Raw genomic sequence first — 23,906 nt, 5'->3', positions numbered from 1 at the left:
CCAGGCAGGCGGCTGAACCCGGGAGGCAGGAGTGGCGGGAGGCCTTTTCCTGCTCCTCTCACAGAATCACAGAATAGTAGGGTCTGGAAGGGACCTCTGGAGATCATCTAGTCCAACAGCCCTGCCAGAGCAGGGTCGCCTAGAGCAAGCTGGACAGGAATGCATCCAGGCGGGTTTTGAATCTCTCCAGGGAAGGAGACTCCACAACCTCTCTGAGCAGCCTGTTCCAGTCCTCTGTCACCCTCAAAGTAAAGTTTTTCCTCATGTTGAGATGGAATTTCCTGTGTTCCAGCTTGTGCCTTTTGCCCCATGTCTTGCCACTGGGCACCACTGACAAGAGTCTGGCCCCATCTTCTTGACACCCACCCTTTAGATATTTATAAGCACTGATGACATCCCCTTTCAGTCTTCTCCAGGCTAAACAGACTGAGGTCTTTGAGCCTTTCCTCTTAAGAGAGATGCTTCATTCCCTTGATCACCTTCGTCCCTGCTGGAGGCTGTGAGGAGCTGAAGATGGGCCCTGGTTAAATTTCTTGATTCACTTTCCGATCGCTTTTGCAGAAGTCAGGTGCTCGCCCTCGCTGGGGTTTGCCTGCTTGTTTTCTGCTAGCTGTTTCTCTTTTTTTTTTTTTTTTTTCGGTGACGGGTTCCTTGAAGAAGTGTGAGTCAGGATGCAGTGGTGTGCTTTGTTCCCGTCTGTGGCTTCAGATGGCAGAAGGTGGTCACCTTCTGTCTGGGTGTAGTCACACTCAGCTGTCTGATGATAACAACAGCACCCCCATATTTAGCACAAAATTGTCCTTTCTGAAGTTACCTGAAGCATTGAGCACTGAGAAGTCTGCAAAGCAAGCATCAAAACAGATGTGTGAAAACAGCCCCTGCAGTCCAGCTTTCACAGAGCTTTATATTTTTGATATAGTTTTCCCCTTTTGTGCCTAACCAAAATGGGTTCTTTTATGTTTTGCTTTTCCTTCCTGCTACCAGTCTTTTAGGAGAGCAAGTAACTCTAATGTCTGCACTGGAAATGCTTGTAAAGTTTGCATCTTTATCCTTTAAACTTTTTTTTAATTTTTAATAAATCTCTCAAAGCTCTTGGATCCCATAACAGTTAAGAGCAGCCTTTCTGCAGACTCAGCTGTGTACATGGTGGTGCTCTGTTTGTCCTTGGGGTTATCTGCAGAGGGAAGGCAGGCCCTGGCAAGTAAGCTTAACGTTGGCCTAAGAACGCATTCCTGTCAAAAAGCTGCAGGAATAGGATGGGGTGGGTGGCCGGGTTTACCCATCCTAATATGTCATCTGTTACTTTAGTAATTTCATACAATAGATCCATCCTGTGGATCAACTTCTCTTGGATAAGAGACTTCAGGAACAAAAACTGTTTTGATTAAATGATCTTTATTATGACCGGTATGTATGACTTCTGTTTATGTTCACAAAATCGCTTCATATCTATGTTCTAGGTGAAGATATTTGCCCCCAATATTGAGCAAAGGGATGTAGTCGATCACCTAAAAGGAAGTCCAACAGAAGAGAAGAGAAATGTGTTGGTTGAAAGTGCCAGATTGGCAAGAGGAAACATTCAGGATTTGGCTGAACTGAAAGTTGGTGAATTCGATGCAGTCATTTTCCCTGGTAAGTGCTTTTAAAAGAAAATAATCTGTGGGGTTTTTTTCAATTGCAAATAACTGCTTTGCCCCACTACTTTTTTATTTTTAAATCTGTTTAGAGAATAAATTGCACCCTTGAATTTGAGAGGGATATGTTTTTTTCTTTTTTTACTCACTTACTTTCTTTTGAGGGTGAGAAAATGTTTTAGCAAGCTCTCATGGGCTGACAAATAATCTCAGTTTATTAATTTATAGTTCATTAATTTAAAATGCCAGAGTGTTCTTTTGGCATTAGGTCATACATCGCACCATTCCTTCTGTCTAAAGACTGTGAAAACTTGAGTACCTATTTGCAGACAAGAACATTGACCAGGGTAGAAAAGTAAGGCCAGAACTTGACATTACATGGCAATACCTTATTTTTAGGGCCTCAGCAATTGTTGGCAGAATAGTAGGTTGCCAGGTAGATTATATTCCATTTCAGATGTGAGCATATTTTGTTTTAGTTACGTATCTAGTCTGCTGCTGATCAATTTATACTAAATATGTTTATTGAAAATTTTTTATTTATAGATAATTTTTTATTTATAGACAACAAAATTGCCTTTCAGACGGAGTTAATTGTAATCAATTTACAAATGAAGAAAGCAAAGAGTCACGAGGAAATTATGACTTGCTGAAGATCACTTTCCAGAATATTCATAGTACTGTTAAATACTGCCTTCACGATTGTGACCAAACGTTAACTTTGAAGTTGTTACACTGTGTTCTGTTGTAAGGCCAGCAGAGGGAGTGTGTGTAACGCAGAGAAACATACTTCCAGCGCTAAAATGGGTGGGTGACATCAGGGCTGATCACGGAGTGGAGGCTAGCAAATATTTTCCACTTTAATTTCATGCTGTTATAACCCAGGCTCAGGGGGGCTGCTGTAATAACTATTAGAGGGAAATAAACCTTATTAAGTTTGAAAATTAAAATCTTACCTCAGAGATTCCAGATAACGCTCGGAAGTGAGCAAAGAGTGGAAAGAAAAATATTAAAAATGTAAAGCTTCTTGATGCTGTCCCATGAAATACTTGTGGAAATTTCTGTTTGTTTGTTGTAGAAAAGTTGATGTTCTGCGCATTCCATAAGGAATCAAATATAATGGATGGTTACACTTACTAATAACCTTCTTACTTTGATCATTCTGATGGTTATAAATCAGCAAGTGAAACTGCTGTAAAATATAATCTGCTTGTGCAATTAAATGAAGATTAAATGCAAGTAAAGGATTGTTATAACTAATTTGTAGAATGCAAATTCAGCATTATTTTTAATAGGAAATTACATTATCATTGGTGTGTTATCATTGGTCTATCAGTGGTATGTCTCAATATCATATGTTATCATTGCCTTTTTATGTAATATCCATTTTGGTTTTATTGTGTTAACTTTTTTTTTTTTTTTTTAAGTTCAAAAATAATTCCTGGGGGGAAAGCTCTCCTGTAATTGCTTAAGTATTGAAGTAAAACTTGAGAGTGCATTGCTCTAGAGGGTCAAATCACTGTTTGCGTTACTCTTGTGAATGACACTCTTCTACTTTTAACCGTCATTGGTCTGTCTTCTGATCTCTTTTTTGCTTATTGAGGGGTGCATATCAGATGCTGCAGCTTTTCCAGTGACTAGCAAATGAATGTGAGGTTTCGTATTTGTCTGTTTGTTGCACATTGAAGCAAGATTAAGCTTTCTGGCCTATGTAATACAGGTGCTATAAAAAATGCGCAGTTAAACTTCTAACGTTGTAAACCCATCATGTTTCATGTGCTGAAAGCTTTCAGTACAGTAACTTAAGAGTCCTATGTATACCATGGTTATACTGTAAAAAAACAAGAACTTCTTTCTGGTATTGAATTTAACGGGTTTTAGCGGTGTCTTACATTTGGGCTTTTTTTTCTTTGTTTTGTTTTGTTTTGGTTTTTTTTTTTAGGTGGTTTTGGTGTAGCAAAGAACCTGTGTTCCTGGGCTGTAGATGGCAAGAACTGTACTGTCAATGAGCACGTGAACTCCACACTCCAAGCTTTCCACAGTGCTAAAAAGCCCATTGGTTTGTGCTGTATATCGCCAGTCCTGGCAGCTAAAATCTTCCCTGGTTGTGAGGTTACAGTTGGCCAAGATAAAAACGTAGATGGAAGGTAAGAAGGAAACGGGTGGAGATGGGTGGAAATGGGCGGGAATTCGGATTAGGAAATGGCCAGTCTTCTGTGCAAAAGTCTGAGGTCTCCGGTGCCAGTAAACCTTGGGTAACTTACTAGTGACATTTTTCGCTTATTTCAAATTTTTACTTGCCTAGTGATAGTAGGCGCAGAACTCTCAGGTCAGATGGACTGACTGCATGAGGTCAGGTGACTTAATGCGCACTACAACGCTGGAACAATTTATCCCTAAATTCAGAAATACTTTGGCCTGTGATACATTCTATGATACCAACATCCACAGACACATTACAATTAATAGTCTGAAAACTCTAGGTAGCCTTGTCTCTTGCCTGAGCCCTCGCTCTGATCCACCGAAGGTAACACAGGCTCCTGCACTGGCTTAACTGTGCTGTGTGGGTGCTAGTGAGTCACTGGATCAGTCAGTCCTGAAAGTGACAAAACAAAGTGACTTTTATGGAATTCTACCTGTGCAAACATGCAGGTGACCAAGGATATCAAGTTGTTTTTTCATGTTACATCATTGACGGTAATTGAGTGATAGATTTTAGCTCATATTAGAATTTGCTTACCCAGTGCCTTTGAAGGCCCGGGATTCATGTTGCTAGTGTGCAAGTGAAGAATAGGCGTTTGCCCAGCTGGCATTCAAAAATTTGGTACCCTGTGGTAATTTGAGTGGCTGTTTAAATTGCATCTGTGTGGTTTTGTCTGTTCAGAGTTTTTTTTAATAAAGTTTTTTCTGGCGGTAGTGGTTTGGGGCCAGTTTAGGGGAGGTAGATGAGAACAGGGCCTGGCAGAAGTCAGTGCTGCTTCAAGGACTGTCAACTCCTGATAAAACTTCTGAATGGAATTTCTTATCAGCAGCAGTAGTGAGGGATTGCCTCCACCCCTCAGCTCCTGCCTTATCCTCAGGAAAAAAAAAAAGTCTGCAGAATCCCAGTGGAAGACCTCGTATGGAGGTCTTGGAAAAGGTCTAAAGCGTCTGTAAGTTCAGCTCGCATCTCTCACACTTTTGAGGATCAGTTATGGCTGTACTTGGTTTCATCTTGTAAACTTATTGAAAGATTGTTAAAAAGACAACTGTACCTTCTGACATACTGTGGTTCTGCATTTCAGATCTTGTTTCAAAGATATCAGATCGCTTATGTCCGTAGATCCGTGGGAAAACCTGACAGTGGCAGTCTGTTTGACTCCCTTGTCATCATCAGCTAAAGGGGCATTTAAATATTATTGTAGTTCTCTCACTCAGGTTATGTTGTCAAAACTTTATGGCTGTATCATCTCTTTATGTTAATTACAATCTTTTTATTTGCAGATTTCCTGATGCTGAAACGGCATCTGCTATAGCAGAGCTTGGATGTAAGCACATTTGCAAAAATGTAAATGAATCCCATGTGGATAAAGCCAATAAAATAGTTACTACCTGTGCTTTCATGTGCAAGGCTCCTCTGCATGAAATCTTTGATGGAATTGGAACAATGGTACAAGAAGTCCTAAAACTTGCCTGACTGGAATTGTACAGACTTCTGCAAGGACATCAAATTAGCTAGGCATAAGCATTTAGCTTCCTTTGATTGTATTAATAAAATAATGCAACTATTAAACTTTGTGGTTCTTGGTTGGTTTGTTTGGGTTTTTTAAAAAATCTGTAATACATCAAATGGTTATTTCTAAGTTTATCCTATTTATTTCTCTTTTAAAATAGAGAGCATGTGTTGAAGGTTGTGATGGTGGTGATTCCCCCCCCTTTTTTTTTCTTACGAATCTGAATATATTCAGTCATGATAAGATAATGTAGGAACCCTCCTTGTCCAATGAAGTTTTCTCACATAACTAGTGATTACCAGTAATTCACATTTGGTGTTATCCAGCTGTAATTACAGATGAAATAGCTGTAAATGAGTCTGTATACCTTCAGTATAGGTGAGTTAATTCAATTCTACTTTCTAATCAGAAAGGAAAAAGTGGTTATTTGTTTCTTTTTTACTTCCCTTGCAAGTCTTTAAGTGAGTATAACTAATGGACTTCTGAAATTTTTGCAGAGCCCCCTAGATAGACTGTCTTTATAAACCAAGAGTCAGAGGCTTAAGTACAAACGAATGCATTGTCTGTGGAAAATACACGAGTTTTGCTCTAATAAATGAAACAATTTGAGGTTTAGTTGGTTAAATGAATTAGCTTTATTTTGTGATTTTTTGGCGTACGTATTTTAGTGCCCTAAGGAATGTAAGTTATATATATATATATATATATATATATGTTAAAAAATATGCTTTAATCTTAGAAATGTGAGCAAAGGTTGTCAACCTCTCTTAGAGGCACAATCTGGCAAGGCTTTGTACTAAGGAAGGAACTAAAAATTCCCAGAATTCATTATCAAGGGAAGTTATGGTCACTGTGGACATGAATTGTCTCAGCATAAGAAGCATTCTGATGCTCACAGGTCTCTCAGTCATAACAAGTGTATTGTCGCCCATGCTTTGCAGTGCCTGAAGTAATCTAAATGTGTCATGGCTAATTAACGCTAATCATGTCTTGTTGAGCAAGTGCCTTGTAACTAGAGTGGGGAATACAGCAGGAACAAACCTGTACCAAAGAGCTGGAACTGGGAAATAACGTTTTTATGAAGAGGAGCATTGAGTTGTCCCTCTTGCTCTGCAGCTGGAGTGATCAGGGAGGGTGCTAATGTTTACCTTCTCAATGCAAAACCAATCGTTACAGCGAAGCCTGATATGTCACAGAGTGTCAAGTGCTACTCCTCTGTGTGTATGCCATGTTTACTTTAGCACAAACGTCAAAGCTCTGACGAAGCGGGTGGCCTCGTCAAGGAAGCTTTAGAGCTGAATCTACAGAAATAAATATACCAAGGTTTTTATTCCCTGTCCTTCTCACCGTGATGTTTCTCACAGAGACAGCATTTCCATACTCCTCCAGAAATTTGGATTTCCTATATGGAGTCACTTAGCAGAAGCAGAACATACAGATTTTTTTTTCTTTTGGCAGAAAAAAGCAGTGAAATTTTTGTGTGATGCGCAAGCAGTGCTCTGCCTCTAGAGGTATAAAGATAATTGAAGCCAACTCTGCCAGCGGAGGATCTTCTATTCAGCCTGACTGAGCTGTGCACGTAATCGCTAAATAATTTACTTAGTCAAAAACCACAATATTGGACTGAGCATGGCTCTCATGTTACAGCAGTCCGATTTAAAAGTGCTTGAGTCACTAAAGAGGTTTTGTCCTGAATGTTGTGTTTGCTTTGTGAACAGCGTCTAGCTGTCAGTTGGAATATTCAAAGGAAGCGGAGCTTCTCCGAAAGCGCTCTAGCTGACTGTCCTGATAAAAATGTACTTAGTACAGAACAGTCCTCTACTTTTTCAAGGTTGTATACAGTCTCTAGAATGCCTTCTGTGGCTTCTGCAGGCAGGACGCTGGAGGCATTGGATTGAAACTTTTTCTCCAAGTCCTCCTTTTTCAGAGGTTTCCTCCAGTGTCCGTAGAACATCTCGCAGCGGTTGCTGATCGTGTTGCCATCCCGAAGTGTGACACTCACTTCGCAGTACAGACTCTCAAAGCTCGGTGTGTTATCAGCAGGGTGCTCCAGCTGTGTTTTGCGGAGGAGCTCCTGTAAGGCTGGCCGGTGGATGTTCTCACTGGCGAAGGACTGGACCGACATGCTGCCATCCAGCAAAGTAGAGCATGCAACAAACTGGAAGGAGTGGCGAGCTTCGTGCTCTGAGGTGGGGCTGGGTCTGTTCACATATTTGACCTCTGGGACTTTGAGAATGACTTTCTCAATTTTATCAAGGGGGAGCAAGTTTTCATGGCTCTCCACGAGCTTCTGCCTAACAGATGATGCTGCATCAGCCACCCAGTGCGTTCCAAGATGAGCAGGAAAGCGTTTGATGGCCACGTCTTGCTGGTCCAACAGCCAAGGATAGGACTGCAAGGTTGGCAGTGTCTGTGGGTTGTAATCTGTGTAAAAGGCACCTATCCCTGACTCCATGTCTAAGATCTGTTTGCTTCCTTGAAGGCCTTGTGATGCTAAGCAAGCTGCTTCCAGTCCATGCTTAGCAGCATTGCCAACGTGAAGAGGCTTCGTTTGGGTTGCTGCGTTAGCCAGCGGGGCACCTGCATAGGAGGCAGCAATAGCCAAGGCATTTTTACATTTCAGCTGGTCAAGACCCAGCAGTTTAGCACAAGCTGCTGCACTCCCCATTGTACCAACCACGGTTGGTGGGTGAAACCTGAGAAAACAAAATCTCTTCATTACTATTTTTCAAAAAGCCACCTGAATTCACTATCTACACTAGCTCCAATTTCCTTCCACTGCTGTGGAAGATGGATCGGACCATAAGGAAACACACATTCAGAACTCATGTGAGGTCCTAATGGAAAAAGTCATCGCTTTTCCCCAGGAACAAGTTAAACTGGAATAGTTCCACTTCCAATAGGTCTTCCCCCAGAAAGCAATTTAAACATTAGAACTGCTCATAGTTCAAGGCATACTGACCAGAGTAATGACAAAAGCCTCACAGTTTATAGTCATCTGTAAATTACCTGAAAATAATGTATAGTCATCTATAAATTATACATATCGAGGGAGGCAAGTTCTGTTATTCTGAACCAGTTCCGCAAAATTGGTAGGAGGAACACACAGAAAACAATAAGAACACATCTATTCTATCCCACGCGTCAAGGCTTTCCCCTAAGCACACCCTGTCTTCTCGGGCTCTGCTCTGAGCCCGGCACCTGTGACTCCATCCTGCTGAGCGCAAACCATGGTTTGCAGGTGAGACGTGATCGTATGTGTTAATGAGAGCTGGACATCTGTGCTGTGAAACATTGCCCTTTTGCTGCTGTTTTTAATTGATAGGGAGATTGGCACCTCCTTCTTGTAAACTGATCAATATTCTCAAAAATAAATCTATTAGCTAAGCAGAAGGAGTCACGTTAAGTGCATTTACGTTTAAGATGACCCTTTCCTAAATTTCCAGGCAAATGGCATAGAAAATATGATTAACTGTGCCATTTGTATTTTAACTGGCATTTAATTAAGTATATTAACACCGAAAAAACCCACGCTTCCATTCAACTTTCTACTTGCAGCATTTCTATGTACCTTTTTGGAATATTCCTGGCTTCGCTGGAGAAGCGCAGCAGCCTGCCCTGCACTTCGATTCCCACGTTGAAAGCTAAGAGCAGATCGAGACCTGAGATTTTTTCCTTCTGAGGAAAGGCCTCTGAGAGTGCTATCACGGCGGGGAGCACCGCCCCAGATGGGTGTGTGGCCGGATGCCATGTGTCGTCAAAATCCATTGAGTGGACCTAATGGAAAGAGAAGTCTTGGCTTGTCATCAGAAATAAACTCTGACCTGGCAAGATTGGCTCAGTCAAATGAAACTACTGTAGCTGGTGTAAAAAAATACTGAAGAACTAGATTTTCCTTAGAAAGCAAAACTTCAAAAGTTCTTTTTTCTTAAACACCTTTAGTCCCAAATGGCTCCATGAGAAATGGCAATGCAATAAAATCTGGCCTCAAAGGAGCATAATTCTAATTCAATTTGCACCAGTCTAAAACCAGTATGACAATGATTCTTCTCTCCTACAATAGGCTTTTGCTGCTTTAAGCAGACGAGTATAATTAAAGCAGCAGTTTGAGGTCCACCATGTGAATGGTGACCTTTCACTTCCCCCTAAACAGTATATAAACACAATGAAATTACTTCCCCTGGGCTGCAATTGATGCTGCCGTTAGGGCTCACACCATTAAAGCTGTAGCAGTTGAATCAATGCTGCTAATCCAAAGTCGTATCAGAACAACTTCTCTGGTGCAACCATCCACAGGCAACAGGCACAAGCCTCCAAATATAGACCAGACTTTAGCCTGAATTTCCAGCACATCCAAACAAGACCTGTCACACGAGGAACCAGACTCCCTGGGGTTGCTGTAGGAGAAAGCTACAATCTTAAAACTGCAATGAGCTGCTTAGCCCTTGAGAGTATCTAGAGAGGTGCCTCCTCTGCCCCATGCCCAGATCACAGCTGCTCGGGAAGATTTTGGGCGTTCCCAGCATGGCACACGGCTGCCGTTCTGGTAGTAAACTGCTCCCAGCAGTGCAGTCAGTGTTTGCAATATACTGCTTGTTGGAAACCCCCCCCCCCCCCCCCCCAAAGTTTTGAGAATCCCAGAGGACTTGAGACCATCAGGGACAGCATTTTTAATAACATAATAATGCCTCAAAAGCTGAACTTTCACACCTTGTCACCTGTGTGTTACTCCAAAGCAAACTGGGAAGGTGGTCAGGCTCCCCAGCACTCAGGTCTTTCCCCATAATACTGGGAATACGCATTTCTCAGGACTGCTTTTCTGAACAGACAGAAAAAAAACCCAGTCCCTGCCTTGAAAAACTTTGATGCCAGCTGGGAAGGTACCCTACAGTGCAGGATAAGGACAGTTATGCCCAATACCTGGTAAGCTGCGTTCCTGCCCTCTTCAGTAAGTGCTTAGAATTGACCTGTGAATGACATGTAAACTGAAATGATCATATACATGCTAACAGCCAGATTTGAATGTCACGCAGGCTGCTGGGAGCTGAGAGGTACCAGATCTCATTTCCAAAGTAATTTTCTCTACATTGGAAATGAGGTGTCAAATTGGACCTCTGATCTTGTCATCAGTCTAATTTAGATGGGCTTTATATCACCATTTCCTTGGTTGGTCACCTTCTCTAGTTTTGCATAATTGCCAAATTTGTCTACCCCACCTCTTGTGCATTTTTCAATTTCAAATGGTTTCAGCCTCAATCTGAATTTAGACAAATGTCTGGGGAGTCAGTTATTGCTTTAATGACGAAGTATGTGTCCAAAATACATAATTGGCTTTTGCAAACTGAGTAACTGAAGATTAAATTGCCTTGTGATATTATATGTGTGTATGTATATGTGCATCTGTCTGTATTTGTGTTTTTCTGTAACTATACTTTGCCAGTTGGCAGGAAATTTGGATCCCGATGAAATCAGTGAGAGCTAGAGAACCTCTTTGTAATGTGGCTGTAGCAAGGTTGTAACAAGCTGTAGAGTTTTGAACTTTGAAAACAGCCCCAAGTCCCACATTAAAGGTAAGGGATGCTGTTGAGCTGGATCAGATATATATTACACCTTGAGCTTGGTCTCCTTGGAAGAATGTTGAAGCACATTAGGAAAACAGTCTAGGAAAGTTTTGTAGCAGGCTTGAGGCAGAAGAATAAAGTAAACTAAGATTTTAGGAGCATGCTGTTGTCTCTAGAGCAAGAATGGCATCAAGTAGTGTGATTTAAGAGCAAACAAAAGAGCATCCCTTACAGCCACTCCATTCACAAAAGCTGCATACAGAGGAGGCAGTCGGAAATCCAAGTGGCCCCAGATGGTACTGGATATATCTGAGCTGTAGATCTGAAACAAATTGAAATCAATTAATTCAAAGTCCTGAACCCAACAATAAATGTGCGCTATGTATCTGACGTAACCGAGATCAGACCATACCCTCTCAGGACCCAACTCTTCCCTTTCATGAGAACAATATTGTTCTATCAGAAAGTATGAAACGAAACTCGCTTTCCTGCTGGCCTGTCAAGGGCCCTTTCCCACAAACAGACCTCGGGGGGCAGACCAACACCATCCACCTGGCTGTTCAGTACCTTCACACAACCTCTGGCCATTGACGTCCCTTCTCACCGCCCATCAGCAGCTCCCTCAGTACTGTCATCATCTTGTTGATGATGTCCAGCTAAAGGTTCTGGTTTCCTACTTTTCAGTAGGCCCCGGGTAAATGATAAATGGCCTCCTGGTGCTTGTGTCCCCATGCTGTAAAGGGCTCTGCTCTTTTCCTTTTGCTGTGCAGATATTTTAGCCAATGAAGAAATCTTTACAGAATTAAATAAAAGGGCATCAATTACCACGGTTTGGGAAGCGGGGGGGGGGATCTCTGTGTGAAGAGACTTACTGGCACACAGAGCTCTGGAGCCTGAGTCCCACTAGCCAGGTCTGACATGAAACAGTGGGCTAAACTCCTCCTCAATGATGCGTTCCTGTGTTGGGGAGACTTCTCCTCAGGGTCAAGTGCTCCTCTAGTTTAAGGAGAGCAAGACCAGAGGAGAAACATGACCAATGTACCTCAGACAACAATTATGTTTTATAGACTGGAAATAACCCACTGCTAACTCTCCATCCCTTTAACAGTCCCTTATTTTCTGAAAGTCTGGTGATAAGTGGTGTTTGCTTTGCTGACGTTTTTAATAAAACCTCACAGGTGAAAGAAAGGAAGGGATTCTTAATTAACTGTGTTTGAGGTGGGGAGGTCTTAGCACACTGTCTGTTACCAGACTTTTGCCCATCCAGAGTTAAAAGTAAGCGCAGCAATGAAGTCTCCCTGCCTCCAGTGGGGAGAATACTTTGTCTCTCTTTCCATCCCCAAAAGAATTTCATTGTGACAAAGTTTCCCCTTCTAGCCCAAATTTTTCCTTGCTTTTCTTAAAGCTAAAGCTTCGGGTATGCCATGAATGCCAGACACCTTACCTTGCTGTACTGTGTCACTTTGTGGCAGACCTCGGTGCTGGTACCCAGAAGACCCACTCCAAGAGTATCCAGAATCATTCTCTTGCTTCTCTGAATGACTTGGTCTGTCAAGTGGTTTGCATTCAAACCATGAATCACATTGGCAAAATTTCCTGTAATTGTCTGACAAGAAGAAGAAGGAGAAAAAAAGAAGTAGATATTTCTCTTCATTTAAATAAAACACTTTTTTTCCCCTTTTTTTCTTTTTGCTTTCAGTTTTGGGTTATTGCTTAGCATGCTGGCCATTTCTGTTGGCCTGCCGCTATTTACATGAATTGCATCAGCAAAGCTAAGGTTTGAATTCTTCCTCTTTTTATTCCCAGAAATGCCACAGTGTTGTTTCCATTTTATTTATATATTCATCAGTGTCCTTGTCTTTTCTGTATTTCTGCTGCCTTCTCCCTGACTTGAGTCCTTGAGGGTAAGCACTGCCGGTGATGTAACTTTGCGAGATATCTATATCTATATCTATCTATTTCATCTATATCTATATATGTATATCTGTGGCTATGGCTATGTTTATAACTATACAGACACATATATAAAACAAATAGAAGCAAAAGCCATCTGGCTTTCCATAGCACCTTCTTATTGCTATTGAAATCAGTGGGAAAGTGGCATTTCAATCCAGTGCAGCCACTACCACACAAGGAGGCAAGATTTAATCTCCCTGAGTAGCAGAGTTTCTATCCCAAGTCTTGCTGAGCTTGGAGCTCAGTGGGAGACAGGACTCCATAACCCTACCCTGCACCCGTCGCTCCTGGCTCCCAGCTCCCTTTGAATTCATGCTCAGCTGGAGTCCCAGCTTTTCTCCGAGATGTGATCTTACCTTTTTAAAAAGCAGTGGCTCCTTGTTCCTGGCTCCTGCTGATCTGGGATTTATATTTCAATCTTTTTTTCCCCCTCCTTCCTATTGAACATCGACCCATTATGCAAATTCAGCCTGCTTTTTGGCTGGTGCTGTTAGCTGCTGTTAATAACTCTAATAGAAACTAATTTAGAACTTCCCTTCTCTGACCATTAGAAACTTCTCCCTGTAGAGGTATATATTATTTACAATCAGTCTATACACACGCTTGCTTTTTTTATATACTGGCATTACTGAATATAGCTCTCTCTTTGGAAATTGTCTCCTTCCATTTCCCCTCATCCTTCCTGTTCCTCTACTCCCCTGCACATATCCACACAGAGCGACTATATTTCCTCTTGGCCTTCATTTTACTGATTTAAGCAAACCAAACTGTGCTGCTCTTTCCTTTATAATACGAACTCACCCCTACTATGCCAGTAAGCTTTTCATTGCATTGTTCACATTGGATTTCTCTTTTCTGTCAGTGGTGACCAGAATTGTACCCATTATTTCAGTCAAGTTCTCACTCAGCTTTGTACTAAAGCGTTAAGACTACCTTGAGGAACACAAGTCATTTAAAGCAGGTGAACCACGTATCCCATGGTGTGATGTACACCTACTGAAACACACATAGTGAGGATACGAAAGGTTAAACAGAAAAGTGCATCTTACAATGCAAAGAAACAACACAGTACCTTTGCCCACATCTTGGAGGGATGGTGCGCGGTCCCAGAGAGATGCAGCAAATGAGTGGCAGTCAGCGAGCAGGGGAAATCACTCTCACTATTTATATGCATATGTCTGGGGTGGGGGAAGAAATATTAGGTCTTTTTTCTTGCTCATCTTGTCCTGCCCATTTCCTCCTCTGGTTGGAAATGTTCCTTTTTCTTCACTTTCAACTTTCCTCTGACTAACTGTACTATAAACTGCTGGGACATGTGCGATAGGATTTTGCCAGTCATGTTCACATGTCGTGTAAATTGATGTATGTGATATTTTATTACCAGATAGAAGCTGATATATTAATTTGAGTGTCTTACATTTAGTAGCATGGAGAGAAGAGGTCATCAGGTGTGTCAGGCTGACCTTGGGGAACCACAGTAGTCCATGGAAAACGCTACTGGTTGGGAGAGCAATTAGCTCAATATTAGACTACATGATGGCAAAGGCTGTTTTAACTTAAACAGCCTGTTGTTGGTTTGTTTTGTCTTTTTTCTTCTTTCACTATATGGTTCCTCTATAATATATACAACTCAGACTTGGGAAATGTGTACCGTAAGAATTTCAGACCATAAATTGGATTAAGGCAGCTCTTGGCATTTAATAGTATTTTAACAGCATGAATCACTACGTAAGGCCATCATGTCTACTAGCAGGTTTGCATCTCAGGCAAGGATGTCTTCTCTGAGGAAGGAGGCACTTCTCCCACCACCAGTTTCGGGATATCGCTTCCATGGGAATCCCAGACTACTACAAGATAGTGAGTGAGAAATCCATGCCCATCCCATCAGGAAGGGAGCAGACCCCAGAGGAGCACGAGTAGAGACCACTGAATAATTCTGAAGTCAAAAAGTAATGTATGTCTGAAGTTTGGAAACCTCCTGGATTAGGGAACAAAGCATCGAGTCTTTTCAGAATTGCAGTCTTGAACTTCCATGCTTAAGCGCTGCCTAAAACTTTAGGAACCTCAGACCTTTGCTCAGCCTAGCCTCAAATAATTTTGTAAAGCCTTATCTAACTCCTGAGTGCTTCCAGGTAGACACCAGCATGGGTTTATAGGTGAAGTTAAACATTAATTTGAGTGGGTCTACTATTGAAAGGTCCTGTTTCAGGCTGCGTCCTCTCCCCACTTCTGTCCCTGGACACATAGTCCTCCTCCTCCTTGCACGAGCACTGATGCTGAGTAGACCCTTCTCTGAGCAAGTCCAGCCTGCTTCCAGAGACAGCTTAGAGATTCTCAGCTGTCAAGCAAAACTGAGTTTCTTTGCCTCAGAAATGCAAAAATTAAATCTAGCAGCACAAGCAGAGAGAGAAAGCAGTAGGGCTAGCAGTATTCTGTGGGAGACCACAGGCAGGTAAAAAGGGATGGGAGACAATCAGCTGTTCCCCAGCAAACTCTAGCCCATTTGCCTTTTTTGCCTGTGCTTTGAGCCAGGTCTGCTTATGGATGTCATCTTCAGGTGCCTAATTTGATGATGAAAATTGCACTGGGTAACAGAGTGCCTTAAATGATAGAAGCAGCGATGTGTCTGTTCCCAGATGTAGCCAAAGAGCCTGAGGCCCGGGACTGCTAAAACCCAGCCCTACAAACACGTACATACTTTTGCATGGGCTAACCTGCATTATGTGCAGGCTCCATTTAAAACCTTGTCCTATCTTTCTCTTAAACATGAGGGGTTGTTCAGCGTGGCTATTAAACCTCTTCCCACACACATTTCTCTATGAGTATACCACAACTTCCTCACTCATGCATGCGTAACCTGCATCTACATTAAACATCCCAGCAGCATTTCCTAGTTCCTGGGTGAGGTGTGTGCTTTGGACAAATCCTGACCCTATGGGGAGACAGGACCTGAATGTGCGTCAGTGCTTCTTCCTTGCCTCCTCATTTCCACTCTAAGGAAAACCTCAGTAGTAGCCTGGATGTGCTGAAGAATTACCTTTGGTGCTGATAAAATCCGGCCCAGCTACCACGATTGCTCATGTTGACAAGGTTGGCAATGGTTAGAAAGGTTAATAGAAGCTAATATTGTTAGACTGAAAAAGGAAAATATTTTGCTAACTTTCACTTTCATTCTTTTAGCTCATTCTTCACTCCAGAAAAATGGAAGAAAATATCTTCATCACAGAATAACAGAGTGGCTGAGGTTGGAAGGGACCTCCAGAGATCATCTGGTCCAACCCCCTGCTCAAGCAGGGCCACCTGGATGAGGTTGCCCAGGAGTGTGCACAGTTGGGTTTTGAATATCTCCAAGGATGGAAACTCCACAGCCTCTCTGGGCAACCTGTGGCAGTGTTTGACCCACACAAAGTTACATATTGAATAAAAATAAAAAAGTTTGAATATTCAAACCCTAAAGGCAGTCCCCTTTCAATCATCTTTTCTCTTTACCTTTGGGATATCATTTATAATCCCACCCTGTTTCTCATTTTCCTCCTCCTCCAGTGAGACTGAAGTGAAATTTGGTACTGGATGGCATAAAGGAGACACAACAGTCTGTTAAGGGGAATTTTCCTGATGTAAGAAGCAACATGGGACTCTTTTCATTTCCCCTGACAACTCCAATGGACAGAACAGTGAATACAGCTGAAAAGTGTGAGAAAAGTATGCAGTAACTCAACTCCTAATTAATCTAATGTATTGCTCTAATGACTACTCTAATACAAGTGGCATTATACAGGAAAGCCCATAGTTAGAATTGGGCAAAAATGGCCCATAACCCTTTTTATCTCTAGAAGGCATGGTGTAGTGTCAGCCTGTAGGACCACATCCACAGACTGCATCGTGCCTCAAAACAAGGCCCATGCAACAGCTTACAGCTGACAATGCCTTATTTCCCCCAAAACACTTTGAAACACCTGTTACAGGAAAGAAGCGCAGAGGTCCAGCTGCCTTTAATCCCATGTGGAGGCTCTGAAGTGAATTCAGATGAGAGCCAGGACTTGTGATGTGCCTTGCAGTGTGATGTGCAGTCACACGCTACCAGCTGATCTCAGCTACGCTGTCACTTCCTTCTGTACCTCCTGTCGACTGCAGGACAGATTGTCCCATAGAATCATCAGTACTATTTAAGGACTAAACTAACATATTATAAGAAAGTGATTTTTTTTTTTTTTTAAAGGAAGTGAAACTGAAAATGCACAAAAGTAAATTGCTTGGGAGACCAATTTCCAAAATGTCAGGTGTACGCTGTAGATTGGGAGGGAAAGGAAAGCAATATGATTATCACTGCAGGGGAAGAGGCATCTAGACAAAGTCCCGTACCTCCACGGGAGAATTCGCAGGGGTCTGAACAGAAGAAGGTTGAAAATCAGTGACTGAGAGTTTGGCACAGGCTGTCCACCCTGACAAAGGGTATCTGCTGCTTTCCTCTTCTTTGACACAGTACACATGGTTCAGCAATTTGGGCGGACAATTTGCTAACTAGCGAGCACGATGGAAAGACAAAATGCATTCATCCAAATGCCATTTGCAACATCGTGCACAGCTACAGTAATGAACTGTGTTGATTAAAGAACAAGGCTTTAGAAAACCAGTGCCTCACAGAGTCTATTTTCTCCTGCTGACATCACATTTTTAAGCTGCCTTTTCCTTTCTTTTGCCTTCCATTATTTTAGGTTAAACTCTGCCCACACCTGCAAGCTGTATGTTTGCAACTGAAAGCAGTTTTGGCCTTAGCATTATGTTCCTTTTTTTTTTTTCTAAAGAAACATATATATATATATAAAAAGACAAAATACAGAAGCCATGCTTACTTTTCTCTAAGCCAGCTTTTAAGATGTAACTTTGTTTACGGGCTGTTCTGAGATGAGAAAATGGGAGGCAGCTGCCAATGCGCTCTGTTTACAGAGCCTCTGCTATTGCTGAGGGTCTGAAAACACCTTACAAGTGCAGGACCTGCTCCTTTTCCCTATACTGGGATATTTTAAGTACAGCGAAGAGGTGAGAATCTTAGCAAACGGTCTGGAATAGGTGGCTTGATCTAAATCCTGTTAACATCCCTGCAACCATAAATCGTGGGATCCCGTAATTCTGCACCACTAGTCTCTTATAGTCTCTTGTGCCTCTTTTTCCCCAAACCTACCTTCCCGTGTTCACCCCAACAGCAGTCAGTGAGCCAGCCAGCGATAACACACAGCAAAAGAAACTGCACCATGAAATGCATAATTCTGGAAATTTCTAGCCTATAGTAGTTCTCTTATTCACTGACTTGCACAACTAGCGACAACGGCGGTGCAATCTCTGAGAAGTTACAACACCCTTGTTTCCTTTTTTTCAAAATCCTCACAGCAAATCTTGGAAGCGCCAGCCCATATTCTGGTAAAGGTTGCTACGAGTTAACACACCAGGTCTGACATTACGCTGTCCTTCCTGCCTTCATAAATTAGCGGTGCTATTCCTAAAGGCAAGTCCTCACAGCTGATTTTAAACTAGTAATGTAAATGCTGATTTGCTTACACAAGCTGTAAGATAGAGGTACCAGACATGACTGAGATAACCACATAGGTTCTCGTTCAAGACAGATCAATCATTTCAGTGTAGACATAAAGTGAACAGCGCTGCAGCGGCTCCACTAGTAGCAAAAGCCTATTTGAAGCCAAAGAGTGCGTCGCTGAATGATTAGGTAAGCCCTTTCGACATGGAAATATGTTTATGGAATAAACATGGAAACATGGTTTATGGAATAGCATGAAGGGGCTTGGACTATAACAACATGAGAAGACACCACAGTTCCATGCAATTCCTGTTCACCCAGTATAAATTTTAGGTGTCACCCACATTATAGCCTTTACCTGTACTACTAGTGCCAGCATCCAGATGCTGACAGTGGCAATGGGCTATGCTGTAGTCAGCTGCCTTGGGTTCACAGCTCAGGAGGAGGAGGTGTAGGGGAAGGTGACACAGCCAACCCTAGTCCCCCGTGAACTGCTTCTGCACACTAGGACACCACCACTTCTCTCTGGGGTGCCTCGCAGCCATGTTCCCAAAGCTTCTCTTCATCCCTCTGTAGCTACCCACCCTATTTTCTAAAGAATTAGGGTTACTTGGACCAGTAGCAGGAGGCTGTAGGGGTTCTGTGTGGCATGACATCCAGTATGAATAATAGCAGCGGGTGTAAGGTATCATGTAGGGTTGCTGTATGTGCATAGACTTTGCTGTAACTTCTTGTTGATGGTTTTGGCAGCCTGGGGCAGCCTGTAGCACACATTGCTCTCTTAATCAAAGAGCAGTCACGATGTCTATGTTAAGCGGCCAAAATGCAGCCAGATGTCTAAAGACAGGACTTGAGCCGTTTGGGGAGATGATAAAACTTGACTAGCATAAACTCAGATTTTGATTAGCAGAAAGCAAATTAGCATGAGCACATGTGAAGGATGTGGCAATTTTAATTAAATTACCAGCAGAACTCCGGTGGTGCAAACGAGGCATTAGTCACTGTGCTGGGGCTGCTGCATCATACACGGAAAGGTATCCAGCTGTCCTGATCATTTCAGAGTGAGCACAGATGTCAGGCTGTAACAGGTCCCAGCAAGCCCGTGGTGGCGGTCTAGTAGGGAGATGCAGATATCAAGATCTAGTATACGAAAAGCTTCAACATTAATTAAAGGATAAAAGAGCCTCCCTGCATCTAAACCATTATGCGAGGATTTTGAACCCCTAGGAAATTATCCCAGACACCATTACAAACTTTTGTCTGCACTGGAAGGGCTAAAGTAACACCTAAAGCATAGGCAGCAAAACCAGAATGAACAATAAAACATTCTCCTTCAAACAGAAACAGGCTTTGTGTGAAAAATTCATCTGATTTTGTGGGAGTCCATCATTTACTTGTCAGCAGCTGCAGAAGCACTCGAGGCAGGTACTGGGAGATGCTGTGTGAGTTGGCGAGTTGTTCCTCCAGCTTTCACCTCTGGTGCTCGCTCTCCTCTCTTGGCTTAGTCCCTCACAAACATAAACCCCCTGGAAAGATTTAAACAACACATGTTGCAAAAGCTGCAGAGTACTTGTTGCTAATGGACTGCTCATTCTGCAAGGTGGTGCCATGGGTTGATTTTTCCCCCTCTTAGCTGCTGGACCACAACATCTGCTCAGACACAACGTTCTCTCATCGAGGTCCCTGAGGCAGCTTGGGTATCCCATGAGCTACACGCGTGTCGCTGCCCCGGGGCACTCCAGTAACTGGAGAAAGACTCTTTTACCTCATCTGTGGCTGCACGTAGCTAGATCACACATTCCCCCCCCCCTTCCCCCCCAATATTTCAAAAGTGCCAAGAAATATTGCAAAAAAGCCTAAAATTACACTTTAAATGTGGCGGTCTCTGATTTATGGTGTAATTGTAAAACACACCATGGTAGTTATTAGCCATAAGATTGAGTATTACGTTTCAGACTGTAAAACATACTTTGGAATTTCTAGCTGTGATTGTATATTCACCTCTAAAGAGAAAATGGGAGTAATTACACCAACATTTATAAAAGGGAGAAATAACGACAAAAACAGAAGAAAAGTTAAATTTGAAGACAAGAGCTGTGAATACATAAAACATTTATATTATTACACTTTTCTAATTTAACATTTAAGCAGAAGCTAATGATTTGATTTAAATCGTTCCTTTTTTACATAAGTAGCATTTGAGGAATTTTGGGTTTTAGAATTCATAATGACACTATTTTTTCCCTAACATTACTCATCTTCAGCATAGTAGATTAAGACAGATGCAGGCAGCATTAAAAATCAAAGAAAATAACTACTTTCACAAAATGAAAGGAATGATTCTGTAACCTTTGATCATCTGTTGATTCATCAGCATCAACAGGGTTTAAAACTATACACATAAAAATAGTACCTAGTGTCAGATGTAGTGGACAGTATTTTATTTACCTTTTTCCCCTCATGAAGTTGTTGAAGATGTCCCTCCTTATGTGGCTTTGGATGTTACAAGAGAAATAGTTAGCAGTAAAGAAAACAATATGTTGTTTGGCTTATGGCATTTTTTATTTAAAAAATTACTAAATGTCATATTCAGTGAGAATGTACGATATTAGTGGTGCCACCAACTCATACAGCTTATCCTACTGACTTTGATAATTGTTCTGCATGGCACGATGCCAGAACTATGACTTATATAATAAGCAAATAAATAAACCAATATTATTCTTTCTTTCCACAATTAGAAGATTTCTCCGTTTCTGTGATCTGTTTATTTCCATTTGTTGTCAAATTGGGAAGTTTTGAAGTCTATGTTTTCTTTTGCGATTTTTTTTTTCCTTTTTATTTCCTTGATTTGGTACAGTATTTTATGAAACTTGAGGGGGCAGGGGGAGTTAGTCAGAAGAGAGAGGAGGTGCATTTCCCCCCCGCCCCCAACTGATAGATTGAGTTGCAAACGAACGAATACTGAAATGTTGTGGCACATCCTAAAATGCCAGCATTCGAGTGAGTCGAGTCAGTCAACCAGCAACACAATGCTGTTTCATTGCATAAGAAAAGGCAGGCAACTGCCTTGGGCAGCAACTTTTAGGAGACAGCTTGCTGCTTGTGTTGCCTGCGAATAAAAAAAAAAAGCTGAGCAGGTTTTTTGCCCGACCCACCCGTCGCTGCTTTGTGCTTCTGTGTTCCTCTGCAGCTGCTGCTGCCAAAGGAAGGGCTCCTAAAGAGGAACTGGGTGGATGATGCCGAGAAGTTGTTTTTCCCCACAGGCTCCCGCTGTCTGGCCCTACCACCCTGTTGGCAGCAGGACTCTCCTCCACCTTCCAAGCCCAGCCCAGCCCTGCACTGCCCTTTTTCCTCCTGTGCTAACGAGACTCAGGCATATTTCCTCACACTCTTCTACTCGCTGCAAATTTGAGAAACCTACCCAGTCAAAATTAGACAAGGTGGATGGTTCCTTGGTGAGGGTGAAGGAGGGGAGGAGAGGAAAGAGAAGGTATGTGGCTGTATGGGAATAAAACATGCCCTGTCTCCTAAGGATGCTGGAAGAGCACTTTTTTTTTTTTTTTTTTGTGGGGCAGGGAAAGGAATTATGGGGAAGAAAGGTAAAGAAGAAGAGGAAGAAAGAGACCCCAAGCCCTTATATATTCCCACCTTGTAAGCTCCTCTGATTCCTCCCAGGTCTCCTCTTCCCAGACCCCAGAAACATGCTTTACAGCAACACTGAATTTTCCTTCTGCTGAGAAGGTGGTGTCTGTAAAAGGAGAGCTCGTGCTAGTTTCTCATGCCTCCCTCAGCAGCAGCAGGCTGAGACAGGAGAGACTCCTCTGCTCAACTAACCTCCATGAAATAAAAGGCAACTGCTCCAATTTTTCAGCATTTTCTGGTACGCTGGGGCGCAGGGCCTTGTATGCAGAGCTCTTTGATGGAGCAGTAACCAGTTGGCCCAGAAGGCCTCTGCACCTGATCCAAAATCAGTACCACGTTCAGCTCCACAGTAAGGTCCACATGTGGCTTGCAGTCACTCTATTGGTGCTGTCTATTGGCAGGCACCAACACAGGTCAAGTTGGCTGCCCTGCATGTCTCCCTGAGCCAGGGTTATATGGCTTTTCGTCTCCCCTCATTTTCCTTGCTGGCAGCATTTGGCTTGCCTGTTCCTGGACATCTGGACAGTGGAAGGCAACTCAAAATACCTTATGAGACCTGTGTCCAGCTCTCTGGCACGTCTGGACCTGGAGCTGCTCAGGAATGGTTGGCAGCACCTCCTTCCCTCTGTTTTCTTGGCCATGAATGCAAGGACCTAGGGCAGGCAATGTTTGATGCAACACAGGAATTGTTCAGGTTGATGACTGCTCTTGAGATGTGGCTGAGAAGAAAAACCTCAAGCCAAACCAAAAATCTCCAGCGCATCATTCCTTCCTAGGATCAGACTGCTCTCACACCTTGACCGTACCCATGGTCTTTTCCTGTAGGTACAGACCTCTCTGATAGCCAGTACCTGTTACAGCGGCTACTCTAAAGTTTGCAATATTGCATCATACATCGAAACCTGGCTTTCATTCCTGTATCCCAGGAGGACATGTGCTGTGAAGCCCTCCCTGAGGCTGTAGGTCAGCAAAGGGGAAATGTTCAAGAGTCTGGGAGAGGGAGAAAGGCCTTGTGGTCAGACCTCTGCACACTCTCCATGTGTTCATGAAAAGGGTGGGAAAGAAACCATGGCTGAGGGAGGGAGGAAAGTATCTATTTGTATCTATTGTATGAAATGCAATATCATTTAATGTGATGCTGCTCCCAGATAGAGTCAGAGGTATGGTGAACTTGCTGAGTGACTCCAAGTGAAAAATATTGATAGATCTGTGGGCCACCCTCAGCATGCTGTGCTATTTATTGCCTGGTATTATATCACTTCTTTACCTGGAGAAATTGTCCATCCTTCCTTCATTTCTTCTTTCCTTCCTTCCCTCTGTACATTCCTTCCTTCCAATCCTATTCTCATAGGTAAGCTGGGAGCATGTCTCACCTGGAATGAGTGCAGGATGCCAACTTCCCATAACTTCATAAAAAAAGTCCACTCCAGTTTATGCCCTAGGAGTGGATATGACACTGATGCTGAAAAACAGTGATCAGACTGTGTGTGATGCATGCTGGAATGAGATCACCATGGGGCTGGCAGTCAGTGCTGGAAAGTGGCAAGCCCTCTTCTCTCTCTTGTCCCACAAGTCATTGGCTTGAATAATCTCCATTAGGGTGGGTGGTTCTGACAGAGGACCTGGAGCTTCAGGGACATTCAAGAAAAAAAGTGCTCGGTTGAGGGAGGAAGCTGAATTGGAGAATCTGCTTCTGGGCTGTGACCAAAGTATGGTCAGTCCTCAAGAAATCCCTGTAAGAATATGGAAAGATGGGTTTCAAAAGCTCACTAGGTTCTCACAAGAGGGTGGGCAGTGTGTAAAGGTGAAGGGGGTTCCTTCTTCCATGTCATCACACTACAAGGAAGCCTGTAGTAGAGAGACC

General features: G+C 42.7%; 2 protein-coding genes across 2 annotated transcripts in view; one reads left to right on the top strand and one right to left on the bottom strand.

The window, feature by feature from the left end:
• The window catches only part of LOC104294424 (ES1 protein homolog, mitochondrial-like), a 10,178-nt gene extending 4,769 nt beyond the window's left edge, over positions 1-5,409 (top strand). Inside the window, exons 3-5 of the mRNA XM_009894030.1 lie at positions 1,461-1,632; positions 3,577-3,781; positions 5,118-5,409. Of these exons, the coding sequence (XP_009892332.1) occupies positions 1,461-1,632; positions 3,577-3,781; positions 5,118-5,310 (570 nt within the window). The 3' untranslated portion in view covers positions 5,311-5,409. The remainder of the gene's footprint in view (positions 1-1,460; positions 1,633-3,576; positions 3,782-5,117) is intronic.
• On the bottom strand, positions 5,402-13,998 carry IRG1 (immunoresponsive 1 homolog (mouse)). The gene is made up of 6 exons (XM_009894029.1): positions 13,937-13,998; positions 12,353-12,514; positions 11,141-11,230; positions 8,919-9,124; positions 7,146-8,043; positions 5,402-5,449 (listed from the first exon to the last, which is right to left on the bottom strand). Exons 1-6 carry the CDS (start codon positions 13,946-13,948, stop codon positions 5,402-5,404), a joined length of 1,416 nt encoding a protein of 471 aa, XP_009892331.1. The 5' UTR covers positions 13,949-13,998.
• Positions 13,999-23,906: the final 9,908 nt, after the last annotated feature.

The sequence above is a fragment of the Charadrius vociferus genome, unplaced genomic scaffold (genome assembly GCF_000708025.1).
Source record: "Charadrius vociferus isolate BGI_N301 unplaced genomic scaffold, ASM70802v2 scaffold11, whole genome shotgun sequence".
Lineage (NCBI taxonomy): Eukaryota > Metazoa > Chordata > Aves > Charadriiformes > Charadriidae > Charadrius > Charadrius vociferus.
The sequence above is the reverse complement of the archived record's forward strand: the minus strand, read 5'-3'. Positions and strand labels throughout refer to the sequence as shown.

Excerpts from the sequence above, each read along its gene's own strand:
- IRG1 (XM_009894029.1), bottom strand. Across the intron at positions 9,125-11,140 it reads CTTTTGTGAATGGAGTGGCT|GTCCACTCAATGGATTTTGA; the intron begins GTAAGGGATGCT and ends TCTTTCCATTAG. Across the intron at positions 8,044-8,918 it reads GCCAGGAATATTCCAAAAAG|GTTTCACCCACCAACCGTGG; the intron begins GTACATAGAAAT and ends TTGTTTTCTCAG.